This window comes from Haliaeetus albicilla, chromosome 11, assembly GCF_947461875.1.
Source record: "Haliaeetus albicilla chromosome 11, bHalAlb1.1, whole genome shotgun sequence".
NCBI lineage: Eukaryota > Metazoa > Chordata > Aves > Accipitriformes > Accipitridae > Haliaeetus > Haliaeetus albicilla.
The window spans coordinates 21086851-21104256 of record NC_091493.1 but is presented as its reverse complement, the minus strand read 5'-3'; the positions used below and the strand labels follow the sequence as shown (position 1 = coordinate 21104256).

Here is a 17406-nt window from a genome sequence, read left to right as displayed (position 1 = left end):
TAGTAGTTACATAGCATTTAATACCCGCCTGCATGAACAAGTTTGTTGCGAACACAAATTTTCTTAAATCTCAGTTATCCTACTTTATTTTTAAAGTATGAATGACTAATTTTAACTATCACAAAAATCAAGTAGAGTTAACTTGCCTGAGAATCCTCTCACAGAATAGGCCACAAAATGCCAAAGTAGTAAAGCAATAGCAGCTTCATGGTTGTCCACTATTTTTTTCATACCTTGGCTGCTTCAGGTGGTTCAGACTGTGGAGTTGCCAGAAAGAGCCCTGCCACAAGCAAGTAGATCTCAGGGATGTGGACATGATCAGTCAGACATCTTTGCAACACAGAAAACCCAAAAATCAAGAAGGAGCCATTGTCAGGCACTGGAGGATCAGTTTTTAAATTATCTTTAAAGGAAAAGAAAAGGAAAACATTCTGAGGAAGTGTCTAAAAATGAATGCCGTATCAGAGGAAGGATTACTGACTCAACTTTATCCTCATTTGTCCATGTCCCAGGCCATTCAGTACTCTGCTAGGCTGCAATATCAACAGTTTACAAAACTTCTTCAGATTGACAGATAACAACTGTTCCCACTATCACTTTTGTTACGGGAGGTTCTCCCTGAATTATTATTCTTCCTTTCTCTTCCCTTTCTCAGAACGACAGGTCTAGTTATCAAAAAGCCAGCTGAACAAATCTTAAGGAAACAGAAGGTTTCAGGGGACAAGCTAACATCTGAACACCTCACAGGCTTATCAACTAGCCTGATTTTATGCAAGACAAAAAGGCCCATATCCCTGCAAATGTTAATCAGAAATGCCAACTACCATGTAAGGGAGAAGCAATGCTTTCTACTCATCAGCATAGAAAAGCTGAAGTACTAGGACAAGCTTGCTCTAGAAAGTAATATCAATTCTTGGTCTACTGAGATCATGGGGATTCTCCTATCACCTACTTCAGTGATCTACCACTGAGCTGAGTCAAGGGATTGTCTTGGGAGCATTAAACCAGCACATACCCATTAGAATACTCAACCCCACAGAGCTGTTTTCCAGCCAGCGCCCAGCCACTATCCCCTCCTTGAATTTGTTCAGCAGCAAACGGTTCTGGAGGAAGCACAGAAGTAGCTTGATTCCTAGCACAACTGTGCTAGAGTGCACATAGCTCTGTGTGAACAGCAGAAACCAGTCTGATCCCAGCACCAAAAATGTCTCTTCCTGCTCCCTAGGACAAACAGGGAAATGAAAACACATGAAAGGAGATGTGGTGGAAGACAGAAAGGAGATTTTATTTAAAATTATCTCTAAGTGATTTAGAAGCTCAAGTTTCCCTAGAAAAAAATCTGATTAAAGGCATATTGCAACACAGAATTACAAAAATTTAACAACACACTCATCCACACAGTTCAAGCCGCTTAATTCCCACTAAATCCAACCTTATATTACTACCAGACAAACAAACCAGTTAACATGAAGCTCCTTCTGAGAGTGTGTATCAATAACTGAGGTAAACTACACCACAGACTAGATCTTTCAACCTATGAAATTCAAAATTCCAGTTAAAATTTTGAAGTCCAAGATATGTTAACTAATGAAAATGCAGTAACAGCTCCCAGAACTATGAACTCTGTCATTCAGTTATACAAGGTAGAACTATAGTAACTGCATGTTCATAGTTGTGATAGAGGGGTGCAAGTATTCCCACATTAGATTGAATTGATTTTCAAAGACAGCTGGGATTTCTTCAACACTTGCAATGCAGAAGAAACAGCAATATATGAGTTCCTCCTTTGAGACATTTTCTGAAAACATTAGACTTTTTTCAAAATGGATATCAGATGTGTGATCTGATCACACATCTGTGTGAATGTCAGATAAATCACTGACAAAAAATAACTCTGAATCCACTCTGTTCTTACTTACTATTTTGTTGAGACTCAAATATTACCAGTATGCTTAGTCCTGGTCAAGTACCACCAAAGAGGAAATCTAGAAGACAGAGACACTTACCTATGCCTTCCTAAATTGTTTCTACTTACTCAGAGGACAGATGAAGTTTGTCTGAGAGCATTACATCTAACAGCGTCTTCAGTAACTGGTTTCGAAGCCAGATTGTCTTTCCAGATGTTTGGCTTAAGGCTACAAATATCAGAAAGTAATAAAGAGTAATGAAGAGACAAAACACATGTTCCATTGTGTTGATGAACAACCTTGTTTGCACCAGATCAGCCCAGTGGAAGTACTTATATCAGTCTTTTGTAGAGTAAAAGGATGCAGACATTAGATTTTAGACATAAGAATTCCTGCTAATATCAGAAATGACCAGTGCTTACATTGTCAAAGTCCTCTCTTTAGAGGTACTTAAAACTCATCCAGAGTATGTGTTGAAATAATAATCCACAGGAAGCAATCTCAGGTTAACTAGAAAGGGAAATGTAAACAGGCAACCTGACTTGTACTGCCTAGCTGTGATGTCTATATACAGAAACTACAGTTATCAGTGTCTCCTTAATATAATACATTTTTAGAGGTGCAGTAACCAATATAGTCTCAACTGAAAGATCACAATGAGAGAGCCAGCTGACTGGAAGTTCCCACATACAACGTTGACATAAATACACAGATGCTTTAAAAGGTACAGAGCTCCACATTATTATTATTCACAGAAAATCCAGGATCCCAAGTGAAATTTTATTCCTCTTAGCAACCTAGTACGTTAGTTTTGGGGCAATTTCAATTTAATGGCCTTCACCTCTGTGTATATCTGTGAAATTCAACATTGTGTAGGCTCTGGACAATGCAGCCAAAGTACTGCTGCCTTATTAGCAGAGGGGGGACAAAAGGGGAACTCCCTTAGCAGGAGAAGGATCTTGCGGTAGGTCAGGCCTTCCTGGGTATATATACAGTGACTGTCACTTCACTATTCTTCACATCAGGCCTTTGTAGCAATGTAAGTTTTCGCCCACAATTTCAGGTCACCTCAATGCAGCCTGTCCCTTTCCAGATGAAGTCATTTGACTTGTGTCTCCTCCTGCCACTGGAGGCAGAAGCACTATGTTGCATTTAGGGTTCATCGTGCCCTGGGAAAGAAGGGAAGTGCTTAGCTGTCTATCAGAACACATACACCAAAGGTAGCTCCTCACCTTCACTGGGCATCTCAGCCACACCATCCAGGCAAATCTGATTTTCATCCACAGAAGAAGGTTTCAAAGTGTAAACAAGGAACAATCCAATCCTTGCAGAGAAAGAGGGAAGTAGTTTTGGTCAGCAGAAAGACAGACATTCATTTAATTACTTTGAGATTACATGCAAATCTCAGTACTCATTAATGATGACTGTTAATGACAACCATTGAAAATTCTAATTGCTGCAGAAATAGGGTTGAAATAGGAATGCAAAAGTTCATAAACTAGGAAGCAAATACAAAGGACATCTATCTACAAATGTGAGTAATATCTATTCTACCACGGAGATATTTTTCTCTATATCTTAATTTTAAAGGTCTTTACTATGAGGAAAGCAATACTGAGTTAAGCACTCTATTCATACAAAAGATTCTGAACTGCCTGTGGCATTCAGATATCACCGTTATCACCACTTGGTTTCCAAGCACATAGATGAGAGCAGAGAAACCTCAGCAGGTACTCAGGGAAGAAGACTGGCAATCTCTTTTCACCTGTAGTTTCCTTTAACACATTACCTTGTTCTAAGGATAGATAGATTAACGTGACAAACGCACTTAGTGGAAGTGCATAACCTCTCCTGCCCACAGGAAGGGCATTTCTTGAGGGACAGAACACCAATTGTTCTGCAGGAATGGTCCACACAGCAATTTCCATTAGATGTGTCAAAAGTCTGGGACCAGCAGAAATCCGAACACCTTTCAGTGCTGCTGAGACCCTGCTATAATCTCTGCTGTCCTGGAGCTGGAAGGATAAGGACTAACTTTATCCACTTGCTCAGCATTCATGGGCCTGACAACCAATCAAATTACCATGGAATAACAAATCATGATATTTTAAGAAAAATGTTCATTCACACTCCTTACCACATGGCAAATTTAATGTACTAAATCCACTACTTGAACCTGTATGAAAAAAGAATATGCTAACTCATATAAGCCCAAGGTAGGAACATATGTGCATGTAAGCCCACAAAACAGCTGGCAAGCAGTACGTTCACATATTAGCTTAAACCACTGAAGCTACTCGAGGTGTTTGTACTCTCCAACAGAGCTAAAGGCTGACTGCAAAGACCACAGATTTGACATGCAACTCTGTTTCTATCTTTTATTTGGACAAAGGGTTTTAAAAACAGAGCTGTCATCTGTGCAGTGCATTTCCCTGGAGTTAGGTGGCTGTAGACAGCACTGTGTGGACTTTCCTCAGTTTACAGGCTACAGGCTGATGCAACTAGGCTGGGAATATAAAATGGAGCAGCGCTTACATTCTGTGGAAAGCAAACAAGGATTTAAATTCTTTGCTTCATGAAATCCTGACTAAGATACCTTAACTGGTTGAAATTCACAAACAAAAAGGATAGTTACTGGGATATAAGCCAAACCAACAAGATTAGGTACATAGTTGACTGGGGCCAAGTTGCAATACTATAGCGATTGCAATACTTTAGGGCCAGGATTTAATGAAACCAAATATTAAGTACAGACTTTGAGTAGTCCCAGTCATAGCAGCAGAGCTGTTTGTGCCATCATTGTAAAGGCCATCACCCAACCCATCTTCACACAAATATAAGGTTGGACTGAACTCTGTTTTGAAGGCATGAAAGAGTTTTTTATCAGCGGGGATCCTGCAATTGTCAAAGATCTGGGGGCTCCTACCAAAGATGAGGTGAGGGAAGTTCTACTATAGAGATCTCTCCAACACTGGCAAGAATATAGTTCATCTACAAACTGAGAAAAAGCTATAGATTTGAAGGTTACCTGAGAACATCTCTTGTGTTAAAGTACCCTTGCAACAGATGGGAGAGAATAGTGCAGGCCACAGTGATCCTGGAGTTACTGATTTCAGGGTCATTGAAGAGGAAAATGAGCTTGGGCACCATTTGCACCTGGTAGGCAACTGCAGCATTCTGACATCCATCTCTGTAAAAAAGCACAGGGACTATTAAAAGCTTTTACTGGAAAGAACCAAATTTGCTGGGTTTCAGCTAAAAGGATTCTCAGGTTGCACTGATACTTTGCACCTTTGGCTTCTAATGTTGCCTTGGCATTTCAAACACTGTCAGACAAATTGAATATGTGTCAGTAATGGAGATCTGAAGACTTCTTTGTGTGTTCTCTACCCTTCCCATCTGCCCTCTCCCCTGGAAACTGCTGCATTTCAGTGAGTTCAAAGAAAACAACATTATTGAATTTTCAAGCAGTGAGTTGGTGGTAATAAATGCTATTGCTGTAAAACTCAGTAAGCGACACCAGGCACATCTGCATAGAGCTTTCTAGTACCAATAAGAAGGAATCTAGCATCCTGCTCTGTTCAGGCCCTCTGCCATGCTATGTCTCTTCAGATAACATTTAACTCTAGTACAGCTGATTAAGAAAGTATACCGTTATAAAAAAGTCTTCCTGGGTTGTATTTTGGTTTTAAAAACAACTTCAACTACAACTTTTTTTTTTTAATTATTTCATACTCAGTTCAAACATTCGTATTTCCCCTCCCCAGCAGACATTTAAACTTTCATTGTACAGCAGTGGTTCCATGTGAACCAGGTCACCAGACAGCTTTTCTCCATCTGGCCCCACAGTCATCTCAGTGGCCGATCAAATCACTAACTCCAGCCTTGAAAGAACAATATAGGAATGATTCACTCCCAGAGTCCACTGATTCCAACTAGGGATTGGACCCTTCATATCCACCTCGCAGTTCCAGCTTCAGGTTACAGATGAGCTTGTATGACATGTTTCTGATTCAAACACTAGCTTGTATACCTGGAGGACTGCAAGATCTCCACAAGATGTGAAAAAAGAGCAAGGTCAAGATTTTCTGGTGCTTTCATCCAAAGCTGAAAGACAAAGGAAAGCAGAGGTTTTACTGCTCCTGATGAGCTGAGAGGACAGCAACCTGTGGCAGAGAAACAGTTACAAGTAATTCAGGGAGGATAACATCATAAACTCTGCAATGTCAACCTGCAGGCACTGAGAAATCCCTGTCAGTGTGAGGAGTTGCTGCTCCTGAGCTAGCCCTGAGAAGCAGGCCCTCAGGATCTGCAGGAACACTCCAGAAACAGCACCAGGGCACAGTGGGGAGCCATGGTGACAGAGGACCTGCCATTCCAGGAGCTACCACCTCCCCAGGTGAGCTACAGTGTGGAAAATCACCACACACCACCCCATCCAAAATATTGTATCCAGGAGGTACTGTGAACAAACCAAACCTCATACTATAAAGCCATCGTTAATACAGCCAAACCCACAAAGTAACATCAACAGTTTTACCTCAAAGTTGCAGAGAACATACTCGAATGCACTGTAATTTTTTATGACTGAAGACTCAAAGCCAAGCTCAGCTGTGCCCACTAGGGAAAACATTAACTGTAAAATCCTGTTGTTTAACAGCTGTGTCTTCCTCTTCAATAGATAGGTCAGCAACTGAAAAAAAAAAAAAAAGACTTATTAAGTATCTGGCGAGTATAAATCTGTATTTATAAACTAACATATAACACTATTTTTTAATTCAAGACAAATGCACAGTTTAATTGGCTGTAGTAGTCATACACCTTACCCAAGCATCATGAAGAAACTGAAGATTTCAGTCCAGGCATAAAATTTTGTGCAGTAAGTGAAAGGGTAAGTCTTTGAAGGAGTTTCACAACTCTGTGGCATTGAACAGGAGCAAAATACATGCCATATTATGTCGAATGGAATTTACAAAAAGCAACATACAAATATAATTGTAAATAACCACAGTAGGTTTTCTATACTATTCATGGATGTATTCTTAGTTCCTTGCAAATGGAGTTAGTTTAACACAAAAAAATTAATGTTGACCTCTTCAAATGAAAGACATTGGTATGAAACATTACCAGTTTCCCAACTGAGTCTGTTTTTGATTATTCAATGAATTCTTGGTACGGTGAGAAAAATGTTCAGAAAGTCACCACATTCTTAATAGCTTAGGAGGAATATATTTATTTAAAAATACATATCAAGACACATTTTTATTAGTTGGTTGTTTAAAAAAAAAAAGGTTCAGACATCCAAACAAACAGCAAAACCACTTCATTGTAACATGATGATCTGTCACATGGAGAGAACACTATTTAGCACAAAGTCAAAAGGAACAGCTTGTACACAGTCTAAAGGCTGGCATTCACCTACAAGAAAGGATTGGGCAAGCAATATCTAAGTATGATAAATATATTCATATGAATCAGGATCAATTTATGAACAATTCACAAATTGGGAAAATGGAAACTTTATAATAAATCATTCATGAAGCCCTAAAGTTAAGAGTCTTGTTTGGAACCATCTCTGTTAAAGAGTCTTCTCTGTTCCATAAGACTCCGCTTAGCCTACACAGCATAAAGTAAATGATACTGAACTGAAACATCACACTTGAGACTTAACCCATCCAATATTACGTATATAGTGCTTAAATACAACCAAACTCTTCAGTCTGCACAGCTTTCAGGTTTGAAAGATGAATTCAGGACAGACCTAATCAATGAAATCCAGACAACACTTATTTATATCAGCACCATTCCTAACACACAGTGAAGACTTAGCCATAGGAATTCATTGTCAGCCCTAGACTGGGCAGTCTGTAAAGAGGAATCTTAGGCTGGATGAGCCAAGGGGAGGAAGCAGCCCTGTCTGTGAAGTGGTCTCTTGTGGGAGGGATCAACTGTGTTGGTAAAAGGTGAAGGCTGGGTCAACTCACAAATCTGCTGCACTGGCTTAATTGTTTATCACATCTGACTAAGAGGCATCTGTCCTCACCTTCCCATCAGCAGATATACTCTTATAGAGGTTCCCAGAGACTGTAAGCACAGGATTTACAGCACTACCCTATATCCCCCTCTCAAAGATCACATAACTTACAAAGTTCCAATTGTAAGTGCTAATAGCCAGGATATGTTTGGTTTTTTGCCATTGATAGGTTTTGGGATAAGGTTCTCCAAGGGAAAGACTATAACCAGAATGAATGAACAAAAGAGTATCTACCTGGTATCCATGCATGTGCCTCATCAATTTTTCACTCATTGGGCTACTGTTCAGGATGGAGTTCAGGACTTTGACAGCTGCATACATGGTGTGGTCATCACGGGCCATAGCAATGAGACCCAGCAGAATGGCAGGACCTCCAATAAAGTTCAGGCTAGTAGCTGCCGGAGAAGACTGGAACACTCTTACCCCTAGGAAATTGCAGTGTTACTCTACCAGGAAGTTACATGGACTAAATCTGTTATTGGGCAGAGAAAGGCCCAACTCTTAAAAAGTACGAAACATTAAGGTATAGTGCATTTACCGTATTGGCCCACAGCAACTGACCCAATAGTCCGCAAGGAACCTGAGAGGTGTCCAGCAATATTCTTAGCTAGGAATATTGGAGTTGAACTGTCCCGAGAGCTAATCCCAATCTAAAACAGATAAAAGACATCCTAGGAAAAAATGAGGTAGTATTGGGGAGACAAAAGTAACAAGCAGATGCTCTAATACTTAAGATTATTTTGTTACCTTTAGACTATGAAAAACATTATTTTTCCTTCAAAGTTGATTGTTAGGGCAAATATTCACCCACCTGAAATATCCTACAGCCCCATTACTTTGACATGTCAGTAGGCCTGGCATTGGCAAGAATGCGAGAATAGCATGTGAAAGGTCATTCTGAAGGCATTAATAAATCACAGACTGAAACAAATTATCATTAGACCTGAAAACTATGGCTTCTGTTGCTGTTGCAAGAAAGTCTTTTAACACTGTGCTCACACTATCCAGTCTATTCCTCTCCACAGATGAAAACAAAACTAAGAATAGAGTTAAGAAATGGAAAGAGAAGATGGGAAAAAAAAGTCACAGAAGGTACGCAACTAAGACAAAGTCACAAACTTTGCTCCAGGAAACCACTCAGAAACAAGAGAACAGATGTTCGATACAAATGAGGGAAATTTGTGACCTCTTTGGCAATCAGTCGGCCATCCACTTCATTGTAGGAGCTCTTTATATCTTGGACTGTAGTGAGAGATGAACACATGGCATTGATTCCAAAAGAAATCTTCTCTTCTGCCACCAGAGGTGTACGATTATGATTGCTGTACTGCTCCTCACCTAAACCAAGAGAGACTATAAACCTCTGGAAGAACTTTACATGCTCAACATGCAAAAGGAAGATGAAAAATAACTAGAGGAAACCAAAGTTTAGATAGGAATTTGATTTTGACTTAACTATAATCAGAAAAAAGCCCTCAGCCTATGCAACACAGTCCCTGGCAGCTTGCCAGCATAAGCATCAATAGGTGATGTGCTTGGCTTATCTCCTCTGGTTACTGCTTTGTGTAGATCCTACATCCTCTCCCAGTATCTCACGAAGCTCAGAAAAGTCCAGAATAAACCTTTTCTGTCCACACAATATAAACAAACTTTCTGGGCAGAGAAAACATTTCAGAGACCTTCCATGTTACTGGGAGCTTTCTCAAGGGTACCAGGAGCAAGGATTCATGTGGAAGAAAAAGGACAGAGGCAAAAGTTTAGAGTTGCCAACTCACAACATATGGGAAGCTTCTAAAAAGTACCAGGTTCAGCAGTTTAATGTTTGCATGAAATTCTCACATGTTTTTCTTTAGAGAATTTTCTATTCTTGCTTGCACTTGGAAAAACTATGTGTACCTTTTTCTAAAAAAAATCTTGTATTTTTGACAATTTTATAGTCTGGGAAAACAGTTGATTTATGAAACTGTTTACTAATGCTGGTGACACAGCCCTTATAGGCAAAAAGAATTAGCACATATTCTGCATGAAGATTAACTAGAAGTAAATGCCCCAAGACTGTGTCACCTTTTTTCCTTCCAGTAGGACATGGACTTATGGCTAAGCCTCCACACATCTGCTGCTGATTAATGAGAAGCAATGAGATACTCGTGAGATGGGACACAACACTGCTGAAACAATTCAAATTGCTGTTTGCAACAAGATCATAAATCCCCTTTAAGGAATGAACTATAATATTTGGGGGGTTTGTGCTGAAACTTTTTAAAGTCAAAATTTCCATTAGAAAAGTTACTTTGAGTGTTTTGATGGAATAGGGAGATGTTAGGTACCACATCCCCTCCCTGCCCACCTTCTAACCCCCAAAAAAGAGGCAGGGGAGTAGGAAAAGAGAGAGAGAGAGAGAGAGATCATTTCACAATGATAAGATCACATCTTGTATGGTGCCCTGTAATTTCCCTGCATCAGGGCATGACTAGAGTCAGATAGCCACAATCCATGATTAGTACTAAAGTCCAACTGGGACGACCAGTGTGCAGAGAACAAGCACCCCAGACTTTATAAAGACTCAACACTTCAAAAATCAAATCCTTCTGACTTCTATTGCTAATATTTTTATTTTAGGGCTGCATTTTGATATAACTTCTCTTTCAACAACCCCTTCCCATGCTTGACTTTGAGGTTTTGGGGGTGTTTTTGTCTAGAGAGACAGCATTCTGAAGGAGTACTTTCAGCCAGGCTTTTCACTTTGCTTTAGGCTGAAGCATCACCAGATGAGATTATTCTGCTCTTTTCAAATGGGAGATGACCATCCCATTTCATCCCAAGCTCTAGTACAGAGGTGAATGCGCTACTTGTTGAATGAACAGTAATCAATAACTGAAATGTTTTGTCTGCCTGTTTAATAATTGAAGCTAACAGTATACTTTAGTTAAAAAGCCTCTTCATTAAATGGAATGCAACTTATTCCCCTACCCCTCTCTCCCCTGTGCTCTTTCTTACTCTGCAGGCATTTGCAATTAAAGACGATGCTTCTTTTCCTGCTGTGTTTTTTCTGTAGGGCCATAAATGCAAAACGTCGCAGTTAAAGCTGCTGCTTTAACGTTTGTCCAATAGAAATTGCAATCTTACATCTCCTCAAGGACATGTTATCCCTCTTTACTCTCCAGCTGTCTCTGCTGCCTGATTCCTGCCCTTTTTCTGCACAATTCACAGTATGTTAAAAGATCCTCATGGTATCTTATTACAATCTTGTACAATGCTCAGTAACGCAGAGTTCCAGGCTTTTAGAGCAAGGTCTAGTCTCAGTTGGAATACTAATAGTAGATTATAAGAATAAAAAGAGCATTGCCCTGACAAACAAATAGAGGTGGATATGAGAATTATCACATACCTTGAAGCTGTACTGCTTGGAAATTGCTACAATACTGTGGGCCAAGCTTATTAATCACCTCCATGGTTTCCACAGAGATGGCTTCTTCAAACAAGTATGTAGGACCAAGGCGCCAGGTCAAGGAGGACTTCTGTTTCCAAATTCGAGGAGTAGCTATGTACCCATAGACATCAATAAAGGAAGAGGGTTCCATGGAAATACAGCTACCTGGTAAGGGCTGGAGATACTGCATCTGCAACAGAAGAAGAATTCACTGAGGGGACCAAATACACTCAGGATGCCTTACGGTCTTGTCCCCAGAAAGTACTGCCTGCCACCCCTTTCCTCAATGAAGTCTCAGTCAGCTATGCAACACAATTATCAACTACTGTTTAGAAACTGGACTCTCAGAAGTGTCACAAACATAAGCATTTTCAAAAGTTCAAGTCTACTTTTTGTTCAAAAAACAGAGTCAAAATCATTTCAAGTTTTGGCAAAGAAAAACCCTGTCTTCACCCCAGACTTATTCTTCCTGTTCTAAACTTCGTAACTCAGACTGTGACTTTCAACACAGAAAGCCAAGTTACAGATCACACTTTGTACTAGGCACCTAGTGCATCAGCTAGCTTCAGTGAAAGTGACATAGTTTAGGAAATTGGACCATTTATTTTTGGTATTAGAATAAGGATTCAGACTCTTAATTTAAGTCTCTTATTTTATTTATACGTAGACAGCTCTAACAGGAAGTAGTTGGAATTTTTTTGGTAGAGAGAAACTATATTGTACTTCAGGGCTTAGCCCTGCCTTTAACTATTTCCTATTAGGATGAGAGACTCCTATTATTTACTGATCTCTGACTACTGAGATGTAGAAGACAGGGCTGATCAATATTAGGAAGCAGGACTTGATACCCGAGTGAACAAATACTCGGGAACCGAGGCTTGATGCAACACAGTAACCCCCATCCCCATCCCCACCCCCTGGATCCACCACCCAAAAATAGCTTTTTGTATTGTTAACAACCCTTGTACAATTCTAATTTCTTACACAATCTTTTCTTCACTGTACGCATCGAGATGAAGGCTTGCATCATGTCAGAGACCCCAGCACTGGGACAATCTTTTATTTACTAAAGGCTTGTTTTATTTATTATGAGCTGTTTCACTGTATATTAAACACATTTGCTCTGAATTCTTTAATCAATTGCAATGCTTAGGCCTAGTTTTATTGATGACTTTCAGTCTCATTTGAAGGAAGGCAAATTAAATTAAATTTTCATTCTTGAAATGGATATAGGTCCCATAAGGCATTTAGAAGACAGATCATTTTTCTCAAGTATGGGAAAGAGAATATTTGGAATTAAACAGGTTGTTTTTACAAGGCAAGTATAAAACACACAAGTGAGCTTTGCATGTGTTGAGATTGATTTGAAATATGGGAACAAGAAGGAAGAGACCGAGGTTACAAATTTCAATTAATAAAAGGATTCTACTAAAAAACAAAACGAAAAAAACACCACACCAAGCAAAGCTGCAATAGAAATAAGCTGCATTTTCAACATTGCCAGCCTGGAGAATTCAAAATCCAAAAATCAAATTTCACAAATAATTTGAGATTAGCTTCAAAACCAGGAGCATGATGATAATGATAAGATAAACCAGGGGCTCTTCTCATTTATTCTGTAGATTATGAACCCTTCAGGTCCATTTCTATTGCTCTGTCATGGTATCTCATGCAACCTGAGAAATTCACTATGTGAGAACCAACTCTGATGCAACAAGATGATCATAAGAAACGGCACATTAGGGGTAATATTAGCTACACCAATATTTGCAATGAACTCGTGAGTTGATATCACTGAGATTTATAAATTTATCCTAAATGAAACATTTCATTTCTATTAAATTGAAAAAGAAGCATTATTTTAATTGAAGAGCTATCTCACACACTGAACAACTAACCTGGAGAAACATCTATCTATTCCTGAATGCTTAGAGTGCCAGTGGGAAAAAGGTCACTCACTCATCAGCTGATTGTTCAACGGGTGCAACAGGAAGAGGACAGCTTGAAATATGCCCATGGAAGATGCTTGAGGAAACTCCATCCATCTTAGGATTCTTGCAAAGAGCTGGCCAGTCACAGAAGCTTATTTTTCTGTGACCTTTCTGCTTTTCCAGGCTTTTCTTCAAAAAACTGGAGGCTCCCTATGTAACTCATCACCTTTGCAGGTTTTAGCCTAAATCCAAAGCACCTTTGGTTTAGGCTTCTCTGGTCACACCTTAATGTGATGTACTTTTTGTAGCTGACAACTTCTGAAAATCTCAGATGTTACCTGAGAGATCCTCAAAATCACAAGTCAATTCAGAAAATTTTGGCCTAAGAGTGCAACTGAATTTCATCAACATAACCCTGAGCTACCTGCAAACTAGATAACCCCAACTCTCAGGTGAGTGTCACCACTCAAAATTGCCCTGGTTATCTGCATGCTGAGGGGAGAGCGGGGAACTAGTTCAAAGCATCAGTATAAGTTGATAACATATTTCTGAAAAGCAGCAGAAATACACCCTGCTTTGTATGCATTTCTGACTCAACTCATGCTCAGCACAGAGTGGCACATGTTATATACGCAAATCACCATGCTTTGAGTCTCTCAGATTAATACTGAAAAGTCATGGTATGTGCATAGGGAGATGAAAATTAAAAACAATGAAAGGCAAATGTCAGGCACAAGATCTATGTAGAGAGCCTTTACCTTTGCAGAGCCAAGCATCTGACCATTTATATAAGCTGACACAATGCAGTTCTTCTTTGCTTCCTTAGCAACTGTCACTGTGAGATGATGCCACTGGCCAGTGACCAGCAGCTTGCCACAGCCAAACTGGACTTGCCCTGGAAATGGGGAGGGATTTATGATCTCACCCTCAGGTTCCATGATATCTGTAAGAGCAAAAACAGGGCAGTCAACAGCAAGTCTCTCACCTTCCCCTGCCTCTGGAACACAATTATCAAATGTAACACAAAGAACATGATACTCTGTGGGTATAGAGTGATTTGGTGCTGTTCAGTTCAATGTCTTTAAAACATTCCCTGAAGGTCTGTTATAAGGATCTGAGACTTACACAATTCTCAACACCTGCTAGCTACCTCAATGCTGCAAAACTAGACTGAACTAGGACAAGGCCAAGATATTCTCTGAGAGGCGAACCCCTCAGGATATTCACTGAGTTAGCTGACAAAAAAAATTCCTAGCAAATTCATGAGATGATAAAACTCTGTACATTAATTTCTAGCTTTTATGAAAAGAGGCAAGCTGGGTTTTTTAACATCATCTAAGGGAATCAGAGGACTCACACAATGTCAGCTGTGCATGAAAAATTCCAGCTACTATTCCCACTCCGTTCCCAACCTCCTCTGCAATGTTCAATCACATTCACATTTGAAGTACCTACTGTACTCAGTAAGGAGAAAGGGATAAATGTCAACAAGGAAAAAAGATTAATAGGCTGACATGACGGAAAACATTCTAAAAGTGAGGAGATGAAATGAACTGTTTGATTATGAAGCTAGATCACTCCCAAACTCCTCAGTCCTACTCTCCAAACCTGCCTACTGCCATACAGAACAGGCAGGTACCAGCTGGTTCAAGTCCAGTCTCCACAACTGCGCACAACCATATAACTTGACATTCAAAAGTTTTCCTTAGAAGATGTCTAAGTTTTATCACATATTGCAGGCCACAGAATAATTCTCAATGCCTACAGCAAACTTAAAACTGAAATATGACCAAGAATTAGAGTCACAACAGGCTGCCAGAAGAAAACTGAAGAGGTAAAAAGTCTCATTAATGTCCTGACTACTTATAAGAAGAGGCAATTTGTTAATGAAAAATTCCAGGTAATCAGAGGACACAGCACTGCAGCTTGACTGAGAAGAGCCTTACCAAGCGGCTGGAATTCCACTTCTTCCGTGGAAATTACCAAAGAAAGGTCCTGTGGGAAGAAGTTTACTGAAAAGCAAACAAATTCTTGCTCTGTTCTTGACATGTGCCTCACGACCGTGAGGAAACGGAGTGGGTGACTGTTGTGCACCAAACCAAACTTGCTAACCAGAAACCAGCAGGAGAGTGTCAGGCCACCTGAGGGAGGGAACATTCTGGTGCCTGCAGGCAGGAAGCAAAAAAGGCAGTAAGGACATTGGTTTTCCTGTGCAGACATTAGCAAACTGCTTCCTGTTTCATTTGTAGCCCAAACATTAGAATATGAGGTTTAATTTCTGTTCTGTTCTGTTAGATTTCACTGCCTATCTTCAGTATCATAAAGGCTGCACTTATGAATGTGTGCACATATATAAATGACCTAAAACTGACTGATGAGAAATGACTACTAGGTCTCCATGCCATGGACCTCATCAATTGGGAAGCACTGAGACAGAAACAAGTTCTGAAAGTTCACAAAATTCAGGAAGCAAAAGGTACAGCCATCTCCCAGTTCACCCAATAGAGGATATTGATCTATAGGAGAATCCCACTTCATGTTGTGGCAATTTCTATTCCTTCTGTGGGAGATTACCATAAAATCTGGTGGCTTTTGCCTGTTAAGACTGTTTTCTTAGCATCCTGCTTTAAATTTGTATTGTTAATGTTAATGCTAATGCATCACACTATTAAGCTGCATCTGATCTGCATTTTATTGAGCAGTCTGAATTATACAGCTCAGAGCTGGACTGGGAGACAGAAACAGAAGTGTACTAAAATACACAGCTTATTTGCTGCCATTTCTTAGAAATGTTGAACACTTTCAGTGGGGCTGAAAAGTCAGTGCTTTCAGGAACCTGTAGGTGAGTCAAAGTGCTTACCCATGCCAATTCCTCCTGAGACAGACTGCTCTGCGCTGGGTCCCATGAGAGTGGCCAAGGTAGGGAGGTATAAACACCTACAAAAGCAAGCAAAGCACCCATTCATCAGAAACATAAAATCATCCCTGAAGGTCAGCAGTGGCTTAATACAGCAGAAACATGGTAGCAAGGCAGACCCTAGGCTATCAGCAAGAAGACAATAACAAAATAGGTTGGCAACATTGTTGGAAGGAAGGCAGCAACAGGGCACAAGGACTGACTAAGTTGGAGAGAGAAGTGATTAGTTGCCGTGTCCAGAATAAGGGCTTCGAGACTGCGGAGCAGCTAAAGAGAAAAGCAGCAGCATCAATACCCGTATCCTTCCATGGACATGTCAAACTCCACAAACGATGGAGCCAAAGCATTGCTGCGGAGCTGGAAGTTTCGAGGTGACGTCATGGAAATGAGACTCATTGCAGTCTGGAGTGCCAATGCAGATCCCTTAGACACCCAAGGAGAGCTGCTGACAGGCACAACTGTCTGAGGATCAGTTTTATTGTCCACCATGTCCTCTTCTGAACCTACAAGATCAACATAATGCCTAACCAGATCAGTGCCTGCAATACTTTTTTCAGTCACAGGTTTTGCCCATGTTCAATTCATCACTGCTAAGAACAGCGCTGCATGCTCTTCAAATAACACATCCTCAGCAGCCTGCAGAAATCCTCAGCAATACACAAAAATATTGCACTGAAGGAATTTCAAAATGGGATGCTGGCAGGAGAGATGAGCTTGCAGAAGTGATAGCCATATTTCCTCCCGACACATCTTCAGGCAGCTCCAGATTTCACCTCTAGTAAAAAAGATTCCTGACTCATTGGTGCCATTTTTCTTATACACAGACCATTCAATTCTGCCATAACAGAATAGTTACAACCAACATGTGGGAGAGGATCTGAAGAATGACTGCAAAGAACATAAGACCCAAATTTGTACCGTGCTGTATCAGGTGTCTCATAGACATGAGAACAGTTTAAGCACCAAATACTACTACTGTAGCATTTCACCTGCAAAATATCTTAGAACAGAGAAAGGACTTGGATGGAAAATGGCCTGTATAAGCAAGGCAGACTACTAGGGTATCCTAGGGATTACAAAAAGCTGTGTTCCTTATTCACATCTTTATTCTATTTCTAGATATAAACCACAGAGAAAACATGCTGCAAACCCAGGAGACACTCCCCTTGGTTTGTGGAATATGATTA

The 17406-nt window shown here is 40.1% G+C and overlaps 1 protein-coding gene across 1 annotated transcript in view; it reads right to left on the bottom strand.

Moving 5' to 3' along the window:
• WDFY4 (WDFY family member 4) overlaps positions 1 to 17406 on the bottom strand; it is a 149186-nt gene that overhangs the window by 93130 nt on the left and 38650 nt on the right. The window contains exons 16-30 of the mRNA XM_069796554.1: positions 16515 to 16722; positions 16163 to 16239; positions 15249 to 15467; positions 14061 to 14245; positions 11330 to 11561; positions 9128 to 9279; positions 8480 to 8591; positions 8176 to 8366; positions 6448 to 6600; positions 5941 to 6014; positions 4936 to 5097; positions 3140 to 3231; positions 2036 to 2135; positions 1016 to 1221; positions 234 to 403 (exon numbers count right to left, since the gene is read on the bottom strand). Of these exons, the coding sequence (XP_069652655.1) occupies positions 234 to 403; positions 1016 to 1221; positions 2036 to 2135; positions 3140 to 3231; positions 4936 to 5097; positions 5941 to 6014; positions 6448 to 6600; positions 8176 to 8366; positions 8480 to 8591; positions 9128 to 9279; positions 11330 to 11561; positions 14061 to 14245; positions 15249 to 15467; positions 16163 to 16239; positions 16515 to 16722 (2333 nt within the window). The remainder of the gene's footprint in view (positions 1 to 233; positions 404 to 1015; positions 1222 to 2035; positions 2136 to 3139; positions 3232 to 4935; positions 5098 to 5940; positions 6015 to 6447; positions 6601 to 8175; positions 8367 to 8479; positions 8592 to 9127; positions 9280 to 11329; positions 11562 to 14060; positions 14246 to 15248; positions 15468 to 16162; positions 16240 to 16514; positions 16723 to 17406) is intronic.